The sequence below is a fragment of the Mobula birostris genome, chromosome 8 (assembly GCF_030028105.1).
Source record: "Mobula birostris isolate sMobBir1 chromosome 8, sMobBir1.hap1, whole genome shotgun sequence".
Taxonomy (NCBI): Eukaryota; Metazoa; Chordata; class Chondrichthyes; order Myliobatiformes; family Myliobatidae; genus Mobula; species Mobula birostris.
The window spans coordinates 103,970,152-103,987,825 of record NC_092377.1 but is presented as its reverse complement, the minus strand read 5'-3'; the positions used below and the strand labels follow the sequence as shown (position 1 = coordinate 103,987,825).

At 43.7% G+C, this 17,674-nt stretch overlaps 1 protein-coding gene across 2 annotated transcripts; it reads right to left on the bottom strand.

The window, feature by feature from the left end:
- Positions 1-1,865: 1,865 nt before the first annotated feature.
- Positions 1,866-17,412, bottom strand: LOC140201552 (uncharacterized). 2 transcript variants are annotated; one of them, XR_011886898.1, is made up of 3 exons: positions 17,365-17,412; positions 13,631-16,225; positions 1,866-2,128 (listed from the first exon to the last, which is right to left on the bottom strand). XR_011886898.1 is itself a non-coding variant. In XM_072265839.1 (2 exons), exon 2 carries the CDS (start codon positions 15,841-15,843, stop codon positions 14,407-14,409), a length of 1,437 nt encoding a protein of 478 aa, XP_072121940.1. In that variant the 5' UTR covers positions 15,844-16,225; positions 17,365-17,412; the 3' UTR covers positions 12,320-14,406. The 2 variants fall into 2 exon arrangements, 1 of the variants encoding a protein (XP_072121940.1); XM_072265839.1 differs by lacking the exon at positions 1,866-2,128 and having other exon boundaries at positions 12,320-16,225.
- Positions 17,413-17,674: the final 262 nt, after the last annotated feature.

Here is a 17,674-nt window from a genome sequence, read left to right as displayed (position 1 = left end):
TCTAACTGCTTCTCTTCTTGTTTTAGCTGCCTTACCCGGAACTCGTGCTCGAGTCTCAATTTTTCCATCTGCAGCTGCACCGCCTCTCCACCAGATTTGCTCATAGATACCACCTCCAGCTCCGATTGGGGAAACACACCTTTAGATACATAATGCTCAATGATAGCTCTGTGCATCTCCACTCTCCTCATTGTCAGCTTCCCCTTAAACAGATTCAATCGTTTGGCAACAGTCGCCAATTCTGACTTCCTGGCATCCTCTAATGCCTCCAAGGTTGGCGCCTTTAGAAATTCCTCAATCTCCATTTCTGCTGTTTGCCCTTTCTTTCTTTCAGGAATTTTAACCCAATCAATTTACCCAGTCCCAAATTTGGCGTTCAAAATCCCGGATGAGATCCCCACTTATGTTACTGTTATGTACCCCGTAACTGGGTTGCCAAACCAGCAGAAATGGACCACTCAGTTGGAGTCTGGATTACTGGAACTAAGAAAGTTTTATTAAAGAAATAAGCAACACAGTACTCTAATAGTAAGGGTATAAATGCAACAGGTTAGCAATGAATAAACACACATGTACACAGAACTAGGATAATAGGGTCAATCAGCTCTATCGCAGTCTAGGGGTAAAATGTTCAATCACAAGTGACAGTGTTCAGTTTAGTTCAGTTCGCAGTAATCGCCGTCGTGCCGTTGGGGAGAGAGAGAGCGAATGCTGATATTCAAATCGGATTCAACAGACCTTTGATATTCCTCGCAGTTAGCTTTCGGGCGAGCCCTTTGTAATGTCTTCTGAGGTCACCGACTGTGACCCCTCCATTTCAGATACGATCGTTCCTCTGCGGTGAACCCGGCACCCAGGCAAGGGTGGACACACACACCAGGTTCCCGCCAACTGTATCTTTCCACCCTGTGCGTCTATGGCTGGTCCCGCGACCAGACCTCCAAAACTTCCACCAACTTGTGGGGGCGCACCGCTTCCAGGGTCTCGTTACCTCGTGGTGTCGTGTGTGGTGTCTTAGCGAACCTGCCCCTTTTTATCCCCCTGCTGGGGTATCGCCTGTCCATCACACTTCAAACAGTTCAGGGTTCAAAAGGAGCCGGTCTTGACAATACTCAGACCGGTGTCTCCTTCCGTTAAACTCTCTCGTCTCTTCATTAACATTTCCAAATGCTGCTCCATTGTCTTACTTATCTCTCTCTCCTGAAGACAGGTGGCAGATCAACTGTTGATCCCACTGGTGCTAGCACAGGGCAGTTAACATCTTAGTCTATGTGTACTTTTGTAACCCTCTTTCGTCACATCACGTACCCCGTAACTGGGTTGCCAAACCAGCAGAAATGGACCACTCGTTGGAGTCTGGATTACTAGGAACTAATGAAGTTTTATTAAAGAAATAAGTAACACAGTACTCTAATTGTAAGGATATAAATGCAACAGGTTAGCAATGATAATACACACATGTACACAGGACTAGGGTAATAGGAATCAAACCAGGCTCTATCGCAGTCTAGGGGTAAAATGATCAGTCTTAAGTGATGCAGAGTTCAGTTCAGTTTAGTACAGTTCACGGTAATCACTTTTGTGCCGTTGGGGCGGGGGGATGCAAATTTGATTCAGGCAGACCTTTGATGTTCTTCCCAGTTGGTTTCGGGTGGAACCTTTTATGTCTTCTGTCCCACTGTGGTCACTGACTGTGACCCCTCCGTTCCGGATATGACCGGTCTTCCGCGGTGAACCCGGTACCCAGGTAAGGGCAGACACACACACCAGGTTCCCACCGATCGTACCTTTACACCCTGTGAGTCTATGGTCGGTTCTGCGAACCAAACCTCCAAACTCCCACCAACTTGTGGGGGCACACTGCTCTTCCAGGGTCTCATTATCTCGTGATCTCGTGGTGTCCATGCTTTAGCGAACCTGTTCTTTTTATCCCCCTGCTGGGGTATTGCCTGTCCATCAAACTTCAAACAGTGCAGGTTCAAAGCAACCAGTCTGTCAATATTCTGAATTGTGTTTCTTTTCCGTTATCTCTCTCTCCTCTCTCATTAACATTTTGAACATTTCTCCATTGCCTCCTTTATCTCTCTCATTAGCATCAATCGTCTGATAACGTGGTTTGGCATCACACCTTATAAAGAGATAACATAGGATCAAAAGACTTAGAATCCTTGTGGGTTGAGCTAAGAAAATGCAAGGGTAAAAGAGTCTGATGGAAATTAATACAGGCCTTCTAATAGTATCCAGGTGGTGGGCAACAAATTACAATGGAGATTAAAAAGGCATGTAAAGGCAATGTTGCAACAGCCATTGAGGGATTTCAATATGGAAACAGAGTGGGAAAATCATGATGCTATTTAGAAGGAGTTTCTACAATTCCTACGGAATGGCTTTGTAAAGCAGCTTGTGATTGAACCCACTTGAGGAAAGGCAATTCTGGATTGGCTGTTGTGTAATGAACCAGATTTGATTATGGAATTTAAGGTAAAGGAGCCCTTAGGGACAGTGATCATAATATGACAGAATTCACTCCGCACTTTGAGAAGGAGAAGATAAAGTCAGATGCTTCAGTATTACAGAGGAGTAAATCGATTTACAGAGGCAAGAGAGAGGAGCTGCCCTAAGTTGCTTGGAAGGGCACAGTAGCAGGGATGATGGTAGAATAACAATGCCTGAGATTTTCGCAAGCAATTTGTAAAGAGCAAGATAGACGCATTCCAAAAAAGATAAAGTATTCTAAAGGAAGAATGAAGTAACCTTGGCTGACAAGGGAAATTAAAACCAATGTAAAAGCAATTGTGAAGGCTTATAGTATAGCAAAAAGTAGTGTGAAGTTATAGAGGATTGGGAAACTTTTAAAAAACAACAGGCCACAACTAAAAATGCAATAGCAATAAGATGAAATATAAGGTGAAGCTGGCCAATAATATTATAGAGGTTATCAAACAATTTTTCAGATATACTATAAAAAATAAAAGCGAGAGAATGGATATCAGACGGTTGGAAAATGACACTGGAGCAGAAGTAATGGGGGACAAGGAAATGGCGGGTGAACTCAATAAGTATCTTAGATTAGATTAGATTAGATTATGATTATGAGGACACGCAGTCCTCTTTTATTATTTAGTAATGCATGCATTAAGAAATGATACAATGTTCCTCCAGAATGGTATCACAGAAACACAAGACAGACCAAGACTAAAACTGACAAAAACCACATAATTATAACATATAGTTACAACAGTGCAAAGCAATACCGTAATTTGACGAAGAACAGACCATGGGCATGGTAAAAAAAAGTCTCAAAGTCTCTCGAAAGTCCCATCATCTCACGCAGACAGTAGAAGGAAGAAAAAAAACTCTTCCTGCCATGAGCTTCCAGCGCTGCAAACTTGCCGATGCAGCATCCTGGAAGCACCCGACCACAGCCAACTCTTGAGTCCATCCGAAAACTTCCAGCCTCCAACCAGCCCTCCAACACCAAGCCCCATCTCTGCTGAGTGCTTCGACCTCGGCCCCGGCAACAGGTAATAGGTAAAGCCAAGGATTTGGGGCCTTCCCCTCCGGAGATTCTCAATCGCACAGTAGCAGCGGCAGCTAAGCAGGCATTTCAGAAGTTTCTCCAGGTGTTCCTCCGTGCTTCTCACATCTGTCTCCATCAAATCAGGATTGTGCACGGCCCCTAGTTAACACATACAATATAATTTCGGAGCAGCTGCCCACGCTGCGTCGCACCACCATCTTCTCCTCCCCCCTTGCATCAATGTTCACTGTGGAAAACACCAGCAGTATGCCAGAAGTTAGAGAGTGTCAGGGGGTAGAAATGAGTATGGTTACTATTACTATGGAGTTGGTGCTGGGGATGTTGAAAAGGTCTGAACGTTGATGTCTCTTGGACTAGATGGATTATGCTCCAGGGTTCTGAAGGAGATAGCTGCAGAGATTGTGGAGGCATTAGTAGTGATCTTTCAAGAATCACTAGATTCTTTAGTACTTCTGGAGGGCTGGCAAATTGCATTATACACTCCACTCTTTAAGAAGGGAAGGAATAGGAAGAAAGGAAATTACTTGCCAGTTAGCCTGACTTCAGTGGTTGGGATGATCATAGAGCCCTATATTAAAGATGTGTTTTCCGGGCACTTGGAGGCACCAGCTAAAACACGCCGAAATCAGCATGGTTTGCTTAAGGGAAAATCTTGCCTGACAAATGTGTTGGAATTCTTTGAGGAAGTAATAGGCTCAGATCTCAACTGTCTTGTCACATTGTTGTTCCCCACCACCATGGAATACCTGATAGTTAAGTGCCAACCAATCTATATACCAGTAGAGTTCTCCATGCTCTTGAGCATACCAGCAAAGGCTCACGTTAAAGTAGACGCTCAGATATTGAATGCTGCATCAGCAAACAAGAAACAGCCGACCAAACCCCTTTCAAATAATAATCAGAAACTTTGATCAGACTTGTTTGAAGAAGGCTCTGCCCAATTATCATCAACATATAACCTGCAGCACCAGGTCCCAACATACTCGACCACTGCTATACTATGATTAGGAATGTCTATTGTTTCATGCCCAGACTGCATTTTGGGAAATTTAATCACTTGGCTGTCTCCTCCTACCTGCATACAGGCAGAGGTTAAAGAACAAGGCTCTAGAGATAAGGACAACAAAGAGAAGGTTACCAGAGGTAGAGGAAAGGCCATGGGAGTCGCTGGACAAGAGCCGTGTTGAAGAAATCATCAGACGATATGAATGAAAACATCATGGTTGTCATGGACATTATAAAAATAGTCATGATGAGTGTGTCCTTGGAAAATCATTCAGAGTCTTCCCCAACCAGAAACCCTGGATGAATATGAGACCTGCAATCTGCTGAGAGCCAGATCAGTGGCATTCAAGTCTGGCGATCAAGTAAGATACAAAGAGTTCCAGGTACGACATCTGTAAAGCCATCTCAGATGCAAAGTGGCTTTCCGGACCAAACTTGAATCAGTGAAGGATGTTGGACAGTTGTGGCAGGGCTACAATGTTATTTCCCATTACAATGCAAAACGAAGTGACATCGGTGACAGCACAACTTCACTCCCAGATCAGCTCAAATCTTTCTATACTCGCTTTGACCATCGAAACATGGAACCTTCTCAATATCAGACTCACTCTGATGACCCTATCATATCAGTCTCTGAGGACAACTTGAGAGCACCCTGCAGGAGGGAGGATAGGTGGAAAGCAACGACCCAGGTGGGGTACCTGACCAAGAACTAAAGATCTGTGTGATCAACTGGCTGGCGTGTCACCAATATCTTTAATCTCTTACTTCAGCAGGCTGAGGTACATTTCTGCTTCAATCAGGTTTCAATTATACCTAAGAAGATTGTGGTAAACTGCCTCAATAGCTATCATCTAGTAGCACTTTCATCCACTTGGATCTGCTCCAATTTGCCTACCATCACAACAGACCCACAGCATAAGATCATAAGACCATAAGATATAGCAGCAGAAGTAGGCCATTCGGCCCATCGAGACTGCTCTACCATTCAATTATGGGCTGATCCAATTCTTCCAGTCATACCCTTGCCTTCTCCCCGTACACTTTGATGCCCTGGCTAATCGAGAACCGAACTCTGCTTTAAATGCAGACAATGACTTGGCCTCCACAGCCGCTCGTGGCAACAAATTCCACAGATTTACCACCCTTTGACTAAAGTAATTTCTCCGCATCTCTGTTCTAAATGGAAGTTCTCAATCCTGAAGTCGTGCCCCTTGTCCTGGACTCCCCTATCATGAGAAATAACTTTGCCATATCAAATCTGTTCAGGCCTTTTAACATTTGGAATGTTTCTATGAGATCCCCCCCTCATTCTCCTGAACTCCAGGAAATACAGCCCAAGAGCTGCCAGACGTTCTTCATACAGTAACCCTTTCATTCCTGGAGTCATTCTCATGAATCTTCTCTGAACCCTCTCCAATGTCAGTATATTATTTCTAAAATAAGGAGCCCAAAACTGCACCCATTACTCTAAGTGTAGTCTCACAAGTGCCTTATAGAGTCTCAACATCAAATCTCTGCTCCTACATTCTGTGCGTCTAGAAATTAATGCCAATATTGCATTTGCCTTCTTCACCACCGACTCAACCTGGAGGTTAAACTTTAGGGTACCCTGCACAAGGTCTCCCAAGTCCCTTTGCATCTCAGCATTTTGAACTCTCTCCCCCATCTAAATAGTCTGCCCGTTTACTTCTTCCTCCAAAGCACATGACCATACACTTCCCAACATAGTATTTAATTTGCCACTTCTTTGTCCATTCCCCTAAATGATCCAAGTCTCACTGCAGGCAGTCTGTTTCCTTAAAACTACCCACTCCTTGACCTATCTTTATATCATCGGCAAACTTAGCCACAAATCCATTAATCCCATAGTCCAAATCATTGACATACATGGTAGAAAGCAGCGGTCCCAACACCAACCCCAGTGGAATTCCACTGGTAACCGGCAGCCAGCCAGAATAGGATTCCTTTATTCCCACTCTGTTTTCTGCCGATCAGCCAATGCTCCACTCATGCTAGTAACTCCCCTGTAATTCTGTGGGCTCTTATCTTGCTAAGCAGCCTCACACACAGCACCTTGTCAAAAGCCTTCTGAAAATCCAAGTACACCACATCTACTGCATCTCCTTTGTCTACCCTGCTTGTACTTACCTCAAAAAATTGCAGTCAGGCAGAATTTTCCTTTCAGGAAACCATGCTGGCTTTGGCCTTTCTTGTCATGTATTCCATAATTTCATCCCTGACAATCGATTCCAACAACTTCCCAACCACTGGTGTCAGGCTAACAGGTCTGCAGTTTCCTTTTTGCTGCTTCCCACCCTTCTTAAATAGCGGAGTAACATTTGCAATTTTCCAAGCATCTGGTACAATGCCAGAATCTAATCGATTCTTGAAAGATCATTGTTAATGCCTCCACAATCTCTCCAGCTACTTCCTTCAGAACCCAAGGATGCATTCCATCAGGTCCTGGAGATTTATCCGCCCTCAGATCATTGAGCTTTCTGAGCACCTTCTCAGTCGTAATTTTCGCTGCACATACTTCATTTCCCTGATACTCTTGAATGTCTGGTATACTGCAGATGTCTTCCACAGTGGAGAATGATGCAAAATACATATTCAGTTCCTCTGCCATCTCTGTGTCTCTCATTATGATATCTCCAGCGTCATTTTCTACTGGTCCTATATCTACTCTCAACTCTCTTTTACCCTTTATATACTTAAAAAAGCTTTTATTATCTTATTTGATATTAGTCACCAGCTTCCTTTCATAATTCATCTTTTCCTTCCTAATGACCTTCTTAGCATATGTCATTTCATTGGCACTTCACTCAATCCTGGAACATCTGGTCAATGAAGATGCATACAGTACATCAGGATGCTCTTTGATGATTTCAGCTCAGCATTCAATTATATCATTCCCTCAAAACTAATCCATGTGCTTCAAGACCTTGACCTCAATACCTCCTTATGCAATTGGATACTCAATTTCCTAACTTGCAGACCCCAGTCAGTTTGGAGTCTACAGAAGTGAGGCAATACAGTAGTGAGGTCATAGACCCTGTACAGATTTCAAAGGAGGAGGAGTTTGCAGCCTTGAGGCAAGTTAAGGCGGATAAATCCCCAGGGCCTGACAATGCACCCAGAAGTTGAGGGACACTACAAGAGAGGTTCTGAAAGAGGTGGCTGAAGAGATTGTGCAGGCTTTAGTAATGATCTGGCATGGTCTTGGGGGACTGGGAAATTGCAAATGTCACTCCACTCTTCAAGAAAGGAGAGGGGCAGAAGAAAGGAAATTATAGGACAGTTAATCTGACCTCAAAGGTTGGGAAGATGGTGGAGTCGATTGTTAAGGATGTGGTTTCGAGGTACTTAGGGGCACATGATAAAATTAACCAAAGTCAGCATGGTTTCGTTAAGGAAAGATCTTGCCTGACAAATCCATTGGAATTATTTGATGAAATAACAAGCAGGATAGACAAAGGGCAATTGTGGATGTTGTGTATTTGGATTTTCAGAAGGCCTTTGACAGGGTGCCACACATAAGCCTGCTTAACAAGAGCTCATGGTATTACAGGAAAGATATTAACACGGATTGAGAATTGGCTGATTAGTAGGAGAAAAAGAGTGTGAATAAAGGGAGCCTTCTCTTGTTGATGCCGGTGACAAATGATGTTCTACAGTGGTCTGTGTTGGGCCCACTTCCTTTGACAATATACATCAATGGTTTGGATGAAGGAATTGATGGCATTGTGGCCAACTTTGTAAATGTTATGAAGATAGTTAGAGGAACAGGTGGTGTTGAGAAAGCAGATAGGCTACAGAAGAACTGAAACAGATTAGGAGAATGGGCAAAGACATGGCAGATTAAATACATCAGGAGGTTTATGGTCATGCACTTCGGGAAAAGAAATAGAAGATAAGACTATTTTCTAACTGGAAAGAAAACTCAAAAATCTAACATCAAAGAGACTTGGGAGTCCTCATGCAGGATACCATAAAAGTTAATTTATAGATTATGTGGTGAGGAAGGCAAATGCAAGTTAGCATTCATTTCAAGAAGAATAGAATATTAAAGCAAAAATGTAACGTTAAAGCTTAATAAGGTGTTGGACAGGCCTCGCCTGGAGTATTGTGAGCAGTTATCTAAGAAAAGATGTGATGATATTGGATAGGGTTCAAAGGAGGTTTACAAAAACAATTCCACAATTGAAAGACTTATCATTTGAGGAGTGCTTGATGATGCTGGGCCAGTACTTACTGAATTCAGAAGAATGGGGGGTGGGGAGGAATTCACTGATGCCTATCAAATGTTGAATGGCCTCGATATAGATGTGGAGAGGATGTTTCCTGTGATGGGGAGGGGGTGGTGAGGTCTAAGACCAGAGTACACAGATTCAGAATAGAGGAATGACCATTTAGAACTGAGATGAAGAGGCATTTCTTTAACCAGAGAATGATAGATCAGTGGAATTCATTGCCACAGGCGGCTATGGAGGCCAACTCATGGGGTATATTTAAGGCAGAGGTTAACAGACTTTTGATTAAGTCATGGCATGAAGTGATACTGGGAGTAGGCAGGAGATTAGGACTGAGAGAGAAATAGATCAGCTATGATGAAACTGAGGAGCAGAGCTGATAGGCCAAATGATGTAATTCTGCTCCTATATCTTATGAACAGGAATGTAAAGTTATGATAGTAAATGATACCAATGAACCATTTATACTAAAAGATAAAGGAGGAGGGTAGAAGCAAATCAGATACAGTAATGCCAAAGATCAAATACACAAAGGAAAAGGAAAAATCCTACTTAAATTTTTGCAGATGGCTCCTCATCAGAACAGGATGGTGAGAGAACTGGGTGTGGGATCTATGTAGAGGATAAACATGGCCAGAAAATGTATAGTATAGCTTTCAAGTTACCCAGCACCATGAAGGCACAGGTAGAACTGGCAGCTGTAGCATATGTGGTTAACCACCCAGATTGTTTTCCGCTCTGGTCAGTCATACACTCTGACAGTATGTACACTTGGAACAGCCTTACAGCACATTTGCCTCTGTGGGAAGCAAGAGGGTTGTTTTATTCAGCTGACAGGAAGCCCCTCCATCTGCTGCTCTATTGCAGTATAAAGACACAAATAGTAAAGAATATGGAGTCAAAATGGTGAAAGCCCACTCTAAGTAATCCTGAGGGGAACAGAAAGGCTGATGAATTAGTGAAGCAAATTACTTCAAGTGAGCAGGAATAGCAGCTCCAGACTGGGGAGTTGGGAATGGCAGAAGGAGCAATAGGTCAAGGTTATGAATTTAATAGAGGAGCAGAAGAAATAGAAAGAATATTTAAAAATGAAAAAAGGAGCAGAGTCAGAAATATACTAAGAGAACAAGGAAGTGTATGATAAGGATGGAGTATCCCTTTGTGAAGGAAAGTTTGTGGTTCCAGAGGGAGGACAAAACCAGATGATCAACTGGTACTATAATCTATGGAGACATCAGGAAGCTGAAAGTACCATGGAAAAAATAAAGGAGGTGCGCTGGTGGCTTCAAATGAAGGATGACGTGGAGCGCTGTGTCATGAATTGCTTGATTTGTGCACAATATAATCCTGATAGAAATGAGCCCTCTGTCACACCAGACCAGTGTAATTTGCAGATAGGTTATGTTGGATCCTTACCACCCGCTCCAGGAGGGTACACATATACTCTTGTACTGATAGATACTTTCACTAGGTGGGGTAAAGGTTTGCTGACTAAGACAAACACGGCCAAAGCCACTGCAAAACTCTTATTGGAAAGGGTGTTTATTCTCTGGGAATTACCTCAGAGTATAGAATTCAAGCAAGGCACACAGTTTACAGCCCAGACAATGCAAGATGTCTTGCCACTTTCTGAGATCAAGCAGAATTCATATGCCCTATACAGCACAATCTAATGGAATTGTGGAAAGGATAAATCAAACACAAAGAAAATCGCCAAAGTGGAGCAATAACATGTAACAATGTGGCAGGTAGTTTTGCCTTAAGGAATACAGTGCATCACCAACAGGTTACACACCTAATAAACTCATGACTGAAAGAGATATAAGTGGAGGAGGTGTTAGGATCAGATTTGTCAGAACCCATAATAGATGGGATTGTGTCAGAAAACTAAGTACAACAGTTGGTAAAGACAGTGAAGGACAACTACGTAGCAGTCTATCAAAGAAAGAAAAAGCAATAGAATAAAGCCTACTTGGCTTTATGTTTGGGGTCATTGTCTTGCTGGAAAACAAATCTCCCAAGTCACAGTTCTCTTGCAGACTGCATCAGGTTTTCCTCCGGGATTTCCCTGTTCTTTGCTGAATTCATTTTACCATCTACCTTCACAAGCCTTCCAGGGCCTGTTGCAGTGAAGCACCCTCACAGCATGATGAAGCTACCACCAAGCTTCACAGTAGAAATGATGTGTTTTTGATTATGATGTGCAGTGTTTGGCTTACAACAAACATAGCATTTAGTCTAATGGCCAGAAAACTCAATTTTAGTTTCAGACCATAGAACCTTCTTCCAGCTGACCTCAGTCTCCCACATGCCTTCTGGCAAACTCTAGCTGAGATTTCATGTGAGTTTTTTTTTTATCAGAAGTGGCTTTCTCTTTGCCACTGTCTCATGAAGCCACAACAGGTGAAGCAAATGGGTAACAGTTGTTGTATGTGCAGTCTCTCCCATCTCAGCTACTCAAGCTTGTAACTCCTCTAGAGTTGTCATAGGTCTCTTGGTAGCCTCCCTCACAAGACCCCTTCTTGCATGGTCACTCAGTTTTTGAGGATGGCCTGCTCTAGGCAGATTTACAGCTGTGCCATATTCTTTCCATTCCTTGATGACTGCCTTTATTGTACTCCAAGGGATATTCCATGGCTTAAAAATGTTATTTATCCATCTCCCAACATGTGTTTTTCAATAACCGTGGAGTTGTTTGGGGTGTTCTTTTGTCTTCATGGTGTAGTTTTTGCCAGGATACTGACTCACCAGCAGTTAGACCTGTCAGATACAGGTGTATTTTTACTACAATCAATTGAAACACCCTGACTGCACACAGGTCTCCAAGAACAGATCTCCATTTAACTAATTATGTGACTTCTAAAACCAATTGGCTGCACCAGTGATGAATAGGTGTGTCATATTAAAGAGGGTGAATACTCATGCAATCAACTATTTTGTGTTTTATACAGTATTTGTAATTGATTTAGATCACTTTGCAGAGATCTGTTTTCACTTTGAGTCAAGAGAGTCTTTTTCTGTTGATCAGTGTCAAAAAAAATTGGGTTGACCACACTGCACATTTCTCAAAGGTTGTTTCCATGATTATAAACTGTGCACAGGAGGATCTAGTACATCGGGAGAGGAGAATGGAAAGGGAACTAAGAGACAAGGGGAAGAGTTTCTGTCAGAGCCTTGGCCCTTTCAGAGTTTCCAAAACTACTAGAAAACTGACCACAACCTCAAGTAGCTGAAACTACACCAGAGCTCAAATGTAGTGAGACCCAGCATAACACAAAGGGGGTAGGATTAGTGTTATGTAATCCTCTCACTGGGGCTCACGTACAGATCTGGCTCGTTAGCTGACTGCTAACTGCCACGCGACTCAGCATTGAGAAAGCCACCTTTCATAAACACACATCTGGGGTCTGTATGATTTGGGGTTCAACCAAACAGAAACATCAGGATGTTCCAATTAAAGGGGCCTCAATTTAAACAGCAAATGCTGCGTAAATACTGCCCATACACAGTTATCAGTAGCCCAGAAATGACTGATCGTACACCAGCATAAAATTATAAATAAAGTATATTTACCAAATTTTCAACTTTAACAAACAGCTACAGGAAAATAAAAATAAAAGGGCCCAGTCCGATGTGCACATAACATTGGAGCTCATACCGTAGTAGTCAGGAATGTATCTCTTTACTCATGCAATGGACCCATGGTCTGCATGAAAGCACCCGCCACACTCCGAATGCCCCTCAAAGAACACCTCGAACAAACTGGCTCTCAGGAGTATGAATGGGGGGAGAGGTCTGTGTCAGTACTGAGTGATTCAAGCTGGTTACTAGTTTGGTAACTGTATGAGGGCAAAGAGACAAAAGTTACCACTTTTCACTTGCAGAAGTGGGCAAAAGCTGCATGCTGGCTTGGATCGGAGCCAATAAGAAGATGACACAAGCCAGTAAGATTCTCTAAAGCCAACAAGATTGGAATTGCAAAATTAGAACTGGTAAGGTAAGTGCATAAAAATGAGCGGCTTTGAATGCGAGACAGCAATAACTCTGGTTAATAACCATCATAGGTATGTTTATGAGCAACCCCAAGTAGGACATGTGAAGACTGGATTGGGACAAAGAGGAAAGCTTGGCCAAAGAGGAAAGCCTTTCCCGGGTATTACCTTTTCTATTTGACGATTCACATGTTAGCTGAGCCAATAAACCTACTTATCAGTAAATAGATTCTCTCCACGCACAAATGGTTATTGTTTCTATGAGGTGACCCGTGTTAACAGAACTTTGAACTTTGAATAAATTATCACTATAGAAGAAAAAGTTAATCAATGGAAGGCCATGATCCTCTGTGGAAGACATCCCCACGATCTGAGCAGACCAGAGGTTAACAAGGAAGTGTCGAATGTCTGGCTCAAAGTGGAAGACCTCTTCCCAGAACCAGAGGAGTTCCTTGTGGAGATACAGGAACAGGTAGTTAACATAAAAATATTATCAGAAATACATAATTAAAGACCAACAAAGAGAAACCAGAAAAAAATCTAACACATTACAGGATCCTGCAGCAATTTCACTCAATCTGATTTCTGACACAAGCACAATCAAGTGGCAAATATCATTCACCAAAATACAAAACTCATAAAAGACTTCATACCTTACTATAAATACAAACCTGATCCAGTTTTAGAGTCAGAAGTCTACAAATTATGTTATGACTGATCCATTATTACAGATAGGACAATCCATAATAACCAGCCATTTATAGAAACAGTGAAAATTACACAAAATGTTCAAATGGGCAGGGAATACGGAGGTTAAATATCAATGTCATTCTTACTTGGCCCGGAGATTTTATGTACGAGAACATGTCAGACATAACTGCAGTCAGCTCATCTTTTTCTTCAGTCTGCAGTCATAAAGGTAATTCAAGGGAGAACTCTTCACCACAGAATAGTGCCTGTTTTGAACCCATCATCATAGGGAGAGTGAGAGGTGAACAGCAGGGATGGATTTTAAAAGTCTGTCATAGTTTAGAAACACCAGCAAGGGCCAGCTGGGCTGAGTTGACTCCCTTCTGTACAGTGGATGTGTTGTAGATTCACTCAATACCCAAGAGAGTTTAAAATAGAACTGATTTATTTGTCACAAATCCAGAATATTAAGCTCCGGTCCCATTAATATGAATATCAGCAGCAGAAACTCCTCCCATGCCCAATGACCAGGGTGTGATGAACAGCAGCGATAATTGCAGAATTCAGCATGGTAGCATAGTGGTTAGCACAACACTTTACAGTGCAGGCGACCTGGGTTCAATTCCCACCACTGACAGTAAGGAGTTTTGTACATTCTCGCTGTCAGCCACCTGGATTTCCTACAGGTGCTCTGGTTTCCTCCCACAGTTCAAAGATGTAACGGTTGGTAGGTTAATGGGTCGTTGTAAATTGTCCCATGATTAGGCTAGAGTTAAATCAGGGGATTGCTCAACAGTGTGGCTCGAAGGGCCGGAAAGGCATGTTCCTCACTGTATCTCAAAAAAATAAATGAGTAAGTCACTTTAGAACTTGCATCTGGATTCAGCAACTGTGACAGTTAAATATCGAGCATGCAGCTCAACTAAACTTTATCGCCAGTGTGAACTCGCTGATGTACCTTCAGTTGAGATAACTGAGTGAATCCCTTCCCGCAATCGAAGCAGGTGAATGGCTTCTCCCCAGTGTGAACTCGCTGATGGACCTTCAGTTGAGATGACTGAGCGAATTCCTTCCCACAGTCTGAACACATGAATGGCCTCTCCCCAGTGTGAACTCGCTGATGTACCTTCAGGTCAGATGACTGAGCGAATCCCTTCCCACAGTCTAAGCAGCTGAATGGCCTCTCCCTCGAGTGAACTCGCTGATGTGTGTCCAGTTGAGATGACCGAGCAAATCCTTTCCCACACACAGAACAGGTAAAAGGCCTCTCCCCAGTGTGGATTGACTGGTGTGTCTTGAGACTGGATGACCGAGTGAATCCCTTCCCACAGTTTGGGCAAGTGAATGGCCTCTCTCCAGTGTGAACTGACTGGTGCGCCAGTAGATGTGATGATTGAGTGAATCCCTTCCCACAGACTGAGCAGGTGAATGGCCTCTCCCCAGTGTGAACTGACTGGTGTGCCAGCAGGTGTGATGACTGAGTGAATCCCTTCCCACAGTCTAAGCAGATGAACGGCCTCTCCCCAGTGTGAACTGACTGGTGTATCTGCAGGTGGGATAACCGACTGAATCCCTTCCCACAGTCTGAGCAGGTGAATGGCCTCTCCCCAGTGTGAACTGACTGGTGTGCCAATAGGTGTGATGATTGAGTGAATCCCTTCCCACAGTCTGAACAGGTGAATGGCCTCTCCCCAGTGTGAACAGACTGGTGTATCTGCAGGTGGGATGACCGACTGAATCTCTTCCCACAGTCTGAACAAGTGAATGGCTTCTCCCCAGTGTGAACTCGCTGATGTACCTTCAGGTCAGATGACTGAGAGAATCCTTTCCCACAGTATGAGCAGGTGAACGGCCTCTCCCTAGTGTGACCTGACTGATGTATCTGTAGGTGGGACGAACGAGTAAATCCCTTCCCACACACAGAACAGGTGAATGGCCTCTCACCAGTGTGAACTCGCTGATGTACCTTCAGGTCAGATGACTGAGAGAATCCCTTCCCACAGTCTGAGCAGGTGAATGGCCTCTCCCCAGTGTGAACTCGCTGGTGTGTCTGTAGGCTGGATGACTGAGTGAATCCCTTCCCACACACAGAGCAGGTGAACGGCCTCTCCCCTGTGTGAATTCGCTGATGTCTCTTGAGATTGGATGAGTGAGTGAATCCCTTCCCACAGTTTAAGCAGGTGAATGGTCTCTCCCCTGTGTGAACTGACCGATGTGCCAGCAGGTCAGCAGACTGAGTGAATCCCTTCCCACAGTCTGAGCAGGAGAATGGCTTCTCTCCTGTGTGAACTTGCTGATGTACCTTCAGTTGAGATGACTGAGAGAATCCCTTCCCGCAATCTGAACAGGTGTGCAGCATCTCCCAAGTGTGAACTCATTGATGTGACTACAATATCACAAGGTCATACTGAGTGAATCCCTCCCCACAGTCTGAGCAGGTGAATGGCCTCTCCCCAGTGTGAACTCACTGATATCTCTGCAGGTGGGATGAGTGTGTGAATTCTTTCCCGCAGTTCTCTTTGAATTCTCTGGCAATGTATCAAGTCCGAAGTCAGACAGAGAGAATCCCTTGCACAATCAATGCAGCTGAAGTCATCTCAGACACAAAGGACATTACCAGCTGGGATGAGATACTTCTTATACTTATTGGTGTTACCAAGGAAATATCTAGACAGAGACAGCAACAGTGACGTGTTGTTATTTTTGGGATTCCTGTTCACAAATTCTTTGCTGGTTCCAACCTGTAAAAAGATTTACGAAAGACATCAAAGGGTGAAGGACAACATTTCAATTGAGATAATTTTAGTCTTTGTGCTGAGCTCTGACATCACAACAGCAAAGCTCAACCTAAATTGGGAAAAAAAGTCATCTTCTAACTGGGCATTGGGACTGACCATTAAGTTCTCTGACAGCCTTCCTGTCTGTATAAGAATGGGACATTTCTACCCATTTTCAATCTGTGACTTGGCTCAGTTTGATTTTCTCTATTAGTATTATTCACAGCTCCCTCTAAGCTGTGGGACCAGACAGTAACTGACATGCTCTCACACAGAAAGGCTTTGCTGCTATATAATATTAATTTTAAGTGATGCACAGTTTTCAGGCTGTGTACAAATTTTCCGTGCAGACTATACAACAGTTTTTTAAAAAGGATTAATTATTATTTCATGTTCTGGGCACGTCCCAAAGTGCTACAAAGAGTTGTGACCTCTCCCCACACCTCCCCACCCACACAGAGTGATTGATAATGGTGAATTCAGCAATGCAATACCAATGAATATGAAAGAGAGGGCAGTAGTCTTTCTCATTGGAGTGTGGCACTTCAGTGATGGGAAAGTGCTAGATAAGCACACACAAAATGCTAGAAGAACTCAGCAGCCAGGCTGTATCTTTGGAAGAGTATGGTCGACTTTTCAGGCCGAAACCTTTCATCATGAAGAGTGCTGATGAAAGGTCTCGGCCCGAAACGTCGACTGTACTCTTTACCATTGATGCTGCCTGGGTTGCTGAATTCCCCCAGCATTTTCTGTGTGCTGCTTGGATTCCCAGCATCTGCAGATGTTCTCTTGTTCGTGGACGGTAAAACAAAGGCGATTTTCTCAAGAACTAAAGCGTATAGAAGGATTCTGTGTTTTTTTTCCCCCACAGAGTTCCTAATCCCTGGATTTGGATGGCTGGAGCTCGGCAGTGTCTGAGAGACCCGTCCGCTCTCAGTCCCTCAGCAGAGATCTCCCCGGGCCCGGGTCTGAGAGAGATGGGAAAGATCGGGACTATCCCGGAGTGCGGGACCACGGTGTATTCGGAGCTCAGAGCAATTGTCCCTCAGTCGGGGCGCGGACGCCGGTGACGGTGAAACTCCCGCCCGGAACCCCGATCCTACCTGCGGCCGAGTCCCCAGAGCCCTTTGTCCGCTGAGCGCATGCGCGATATCCGGGGATCATCTGGTACCATTGCGCCTGCGCATTTGATCACCTGGGCACTGCAGGCGAATTCCTAAGTGCGGGGATCTCTCGCTAAAAGTCACACATTCTGTAAGGGTAGCGGAATCAGCAGCTGCTTTAACACAGCACACTCCTACAAACAATATATTCAATAGCAACAGGTATTCCGTGTGTCAAAGTGCAATCCAATTCCAAATGCAGATATACACTAAAGCCCAACAGATACTGGAAATATGGAACAATACACCA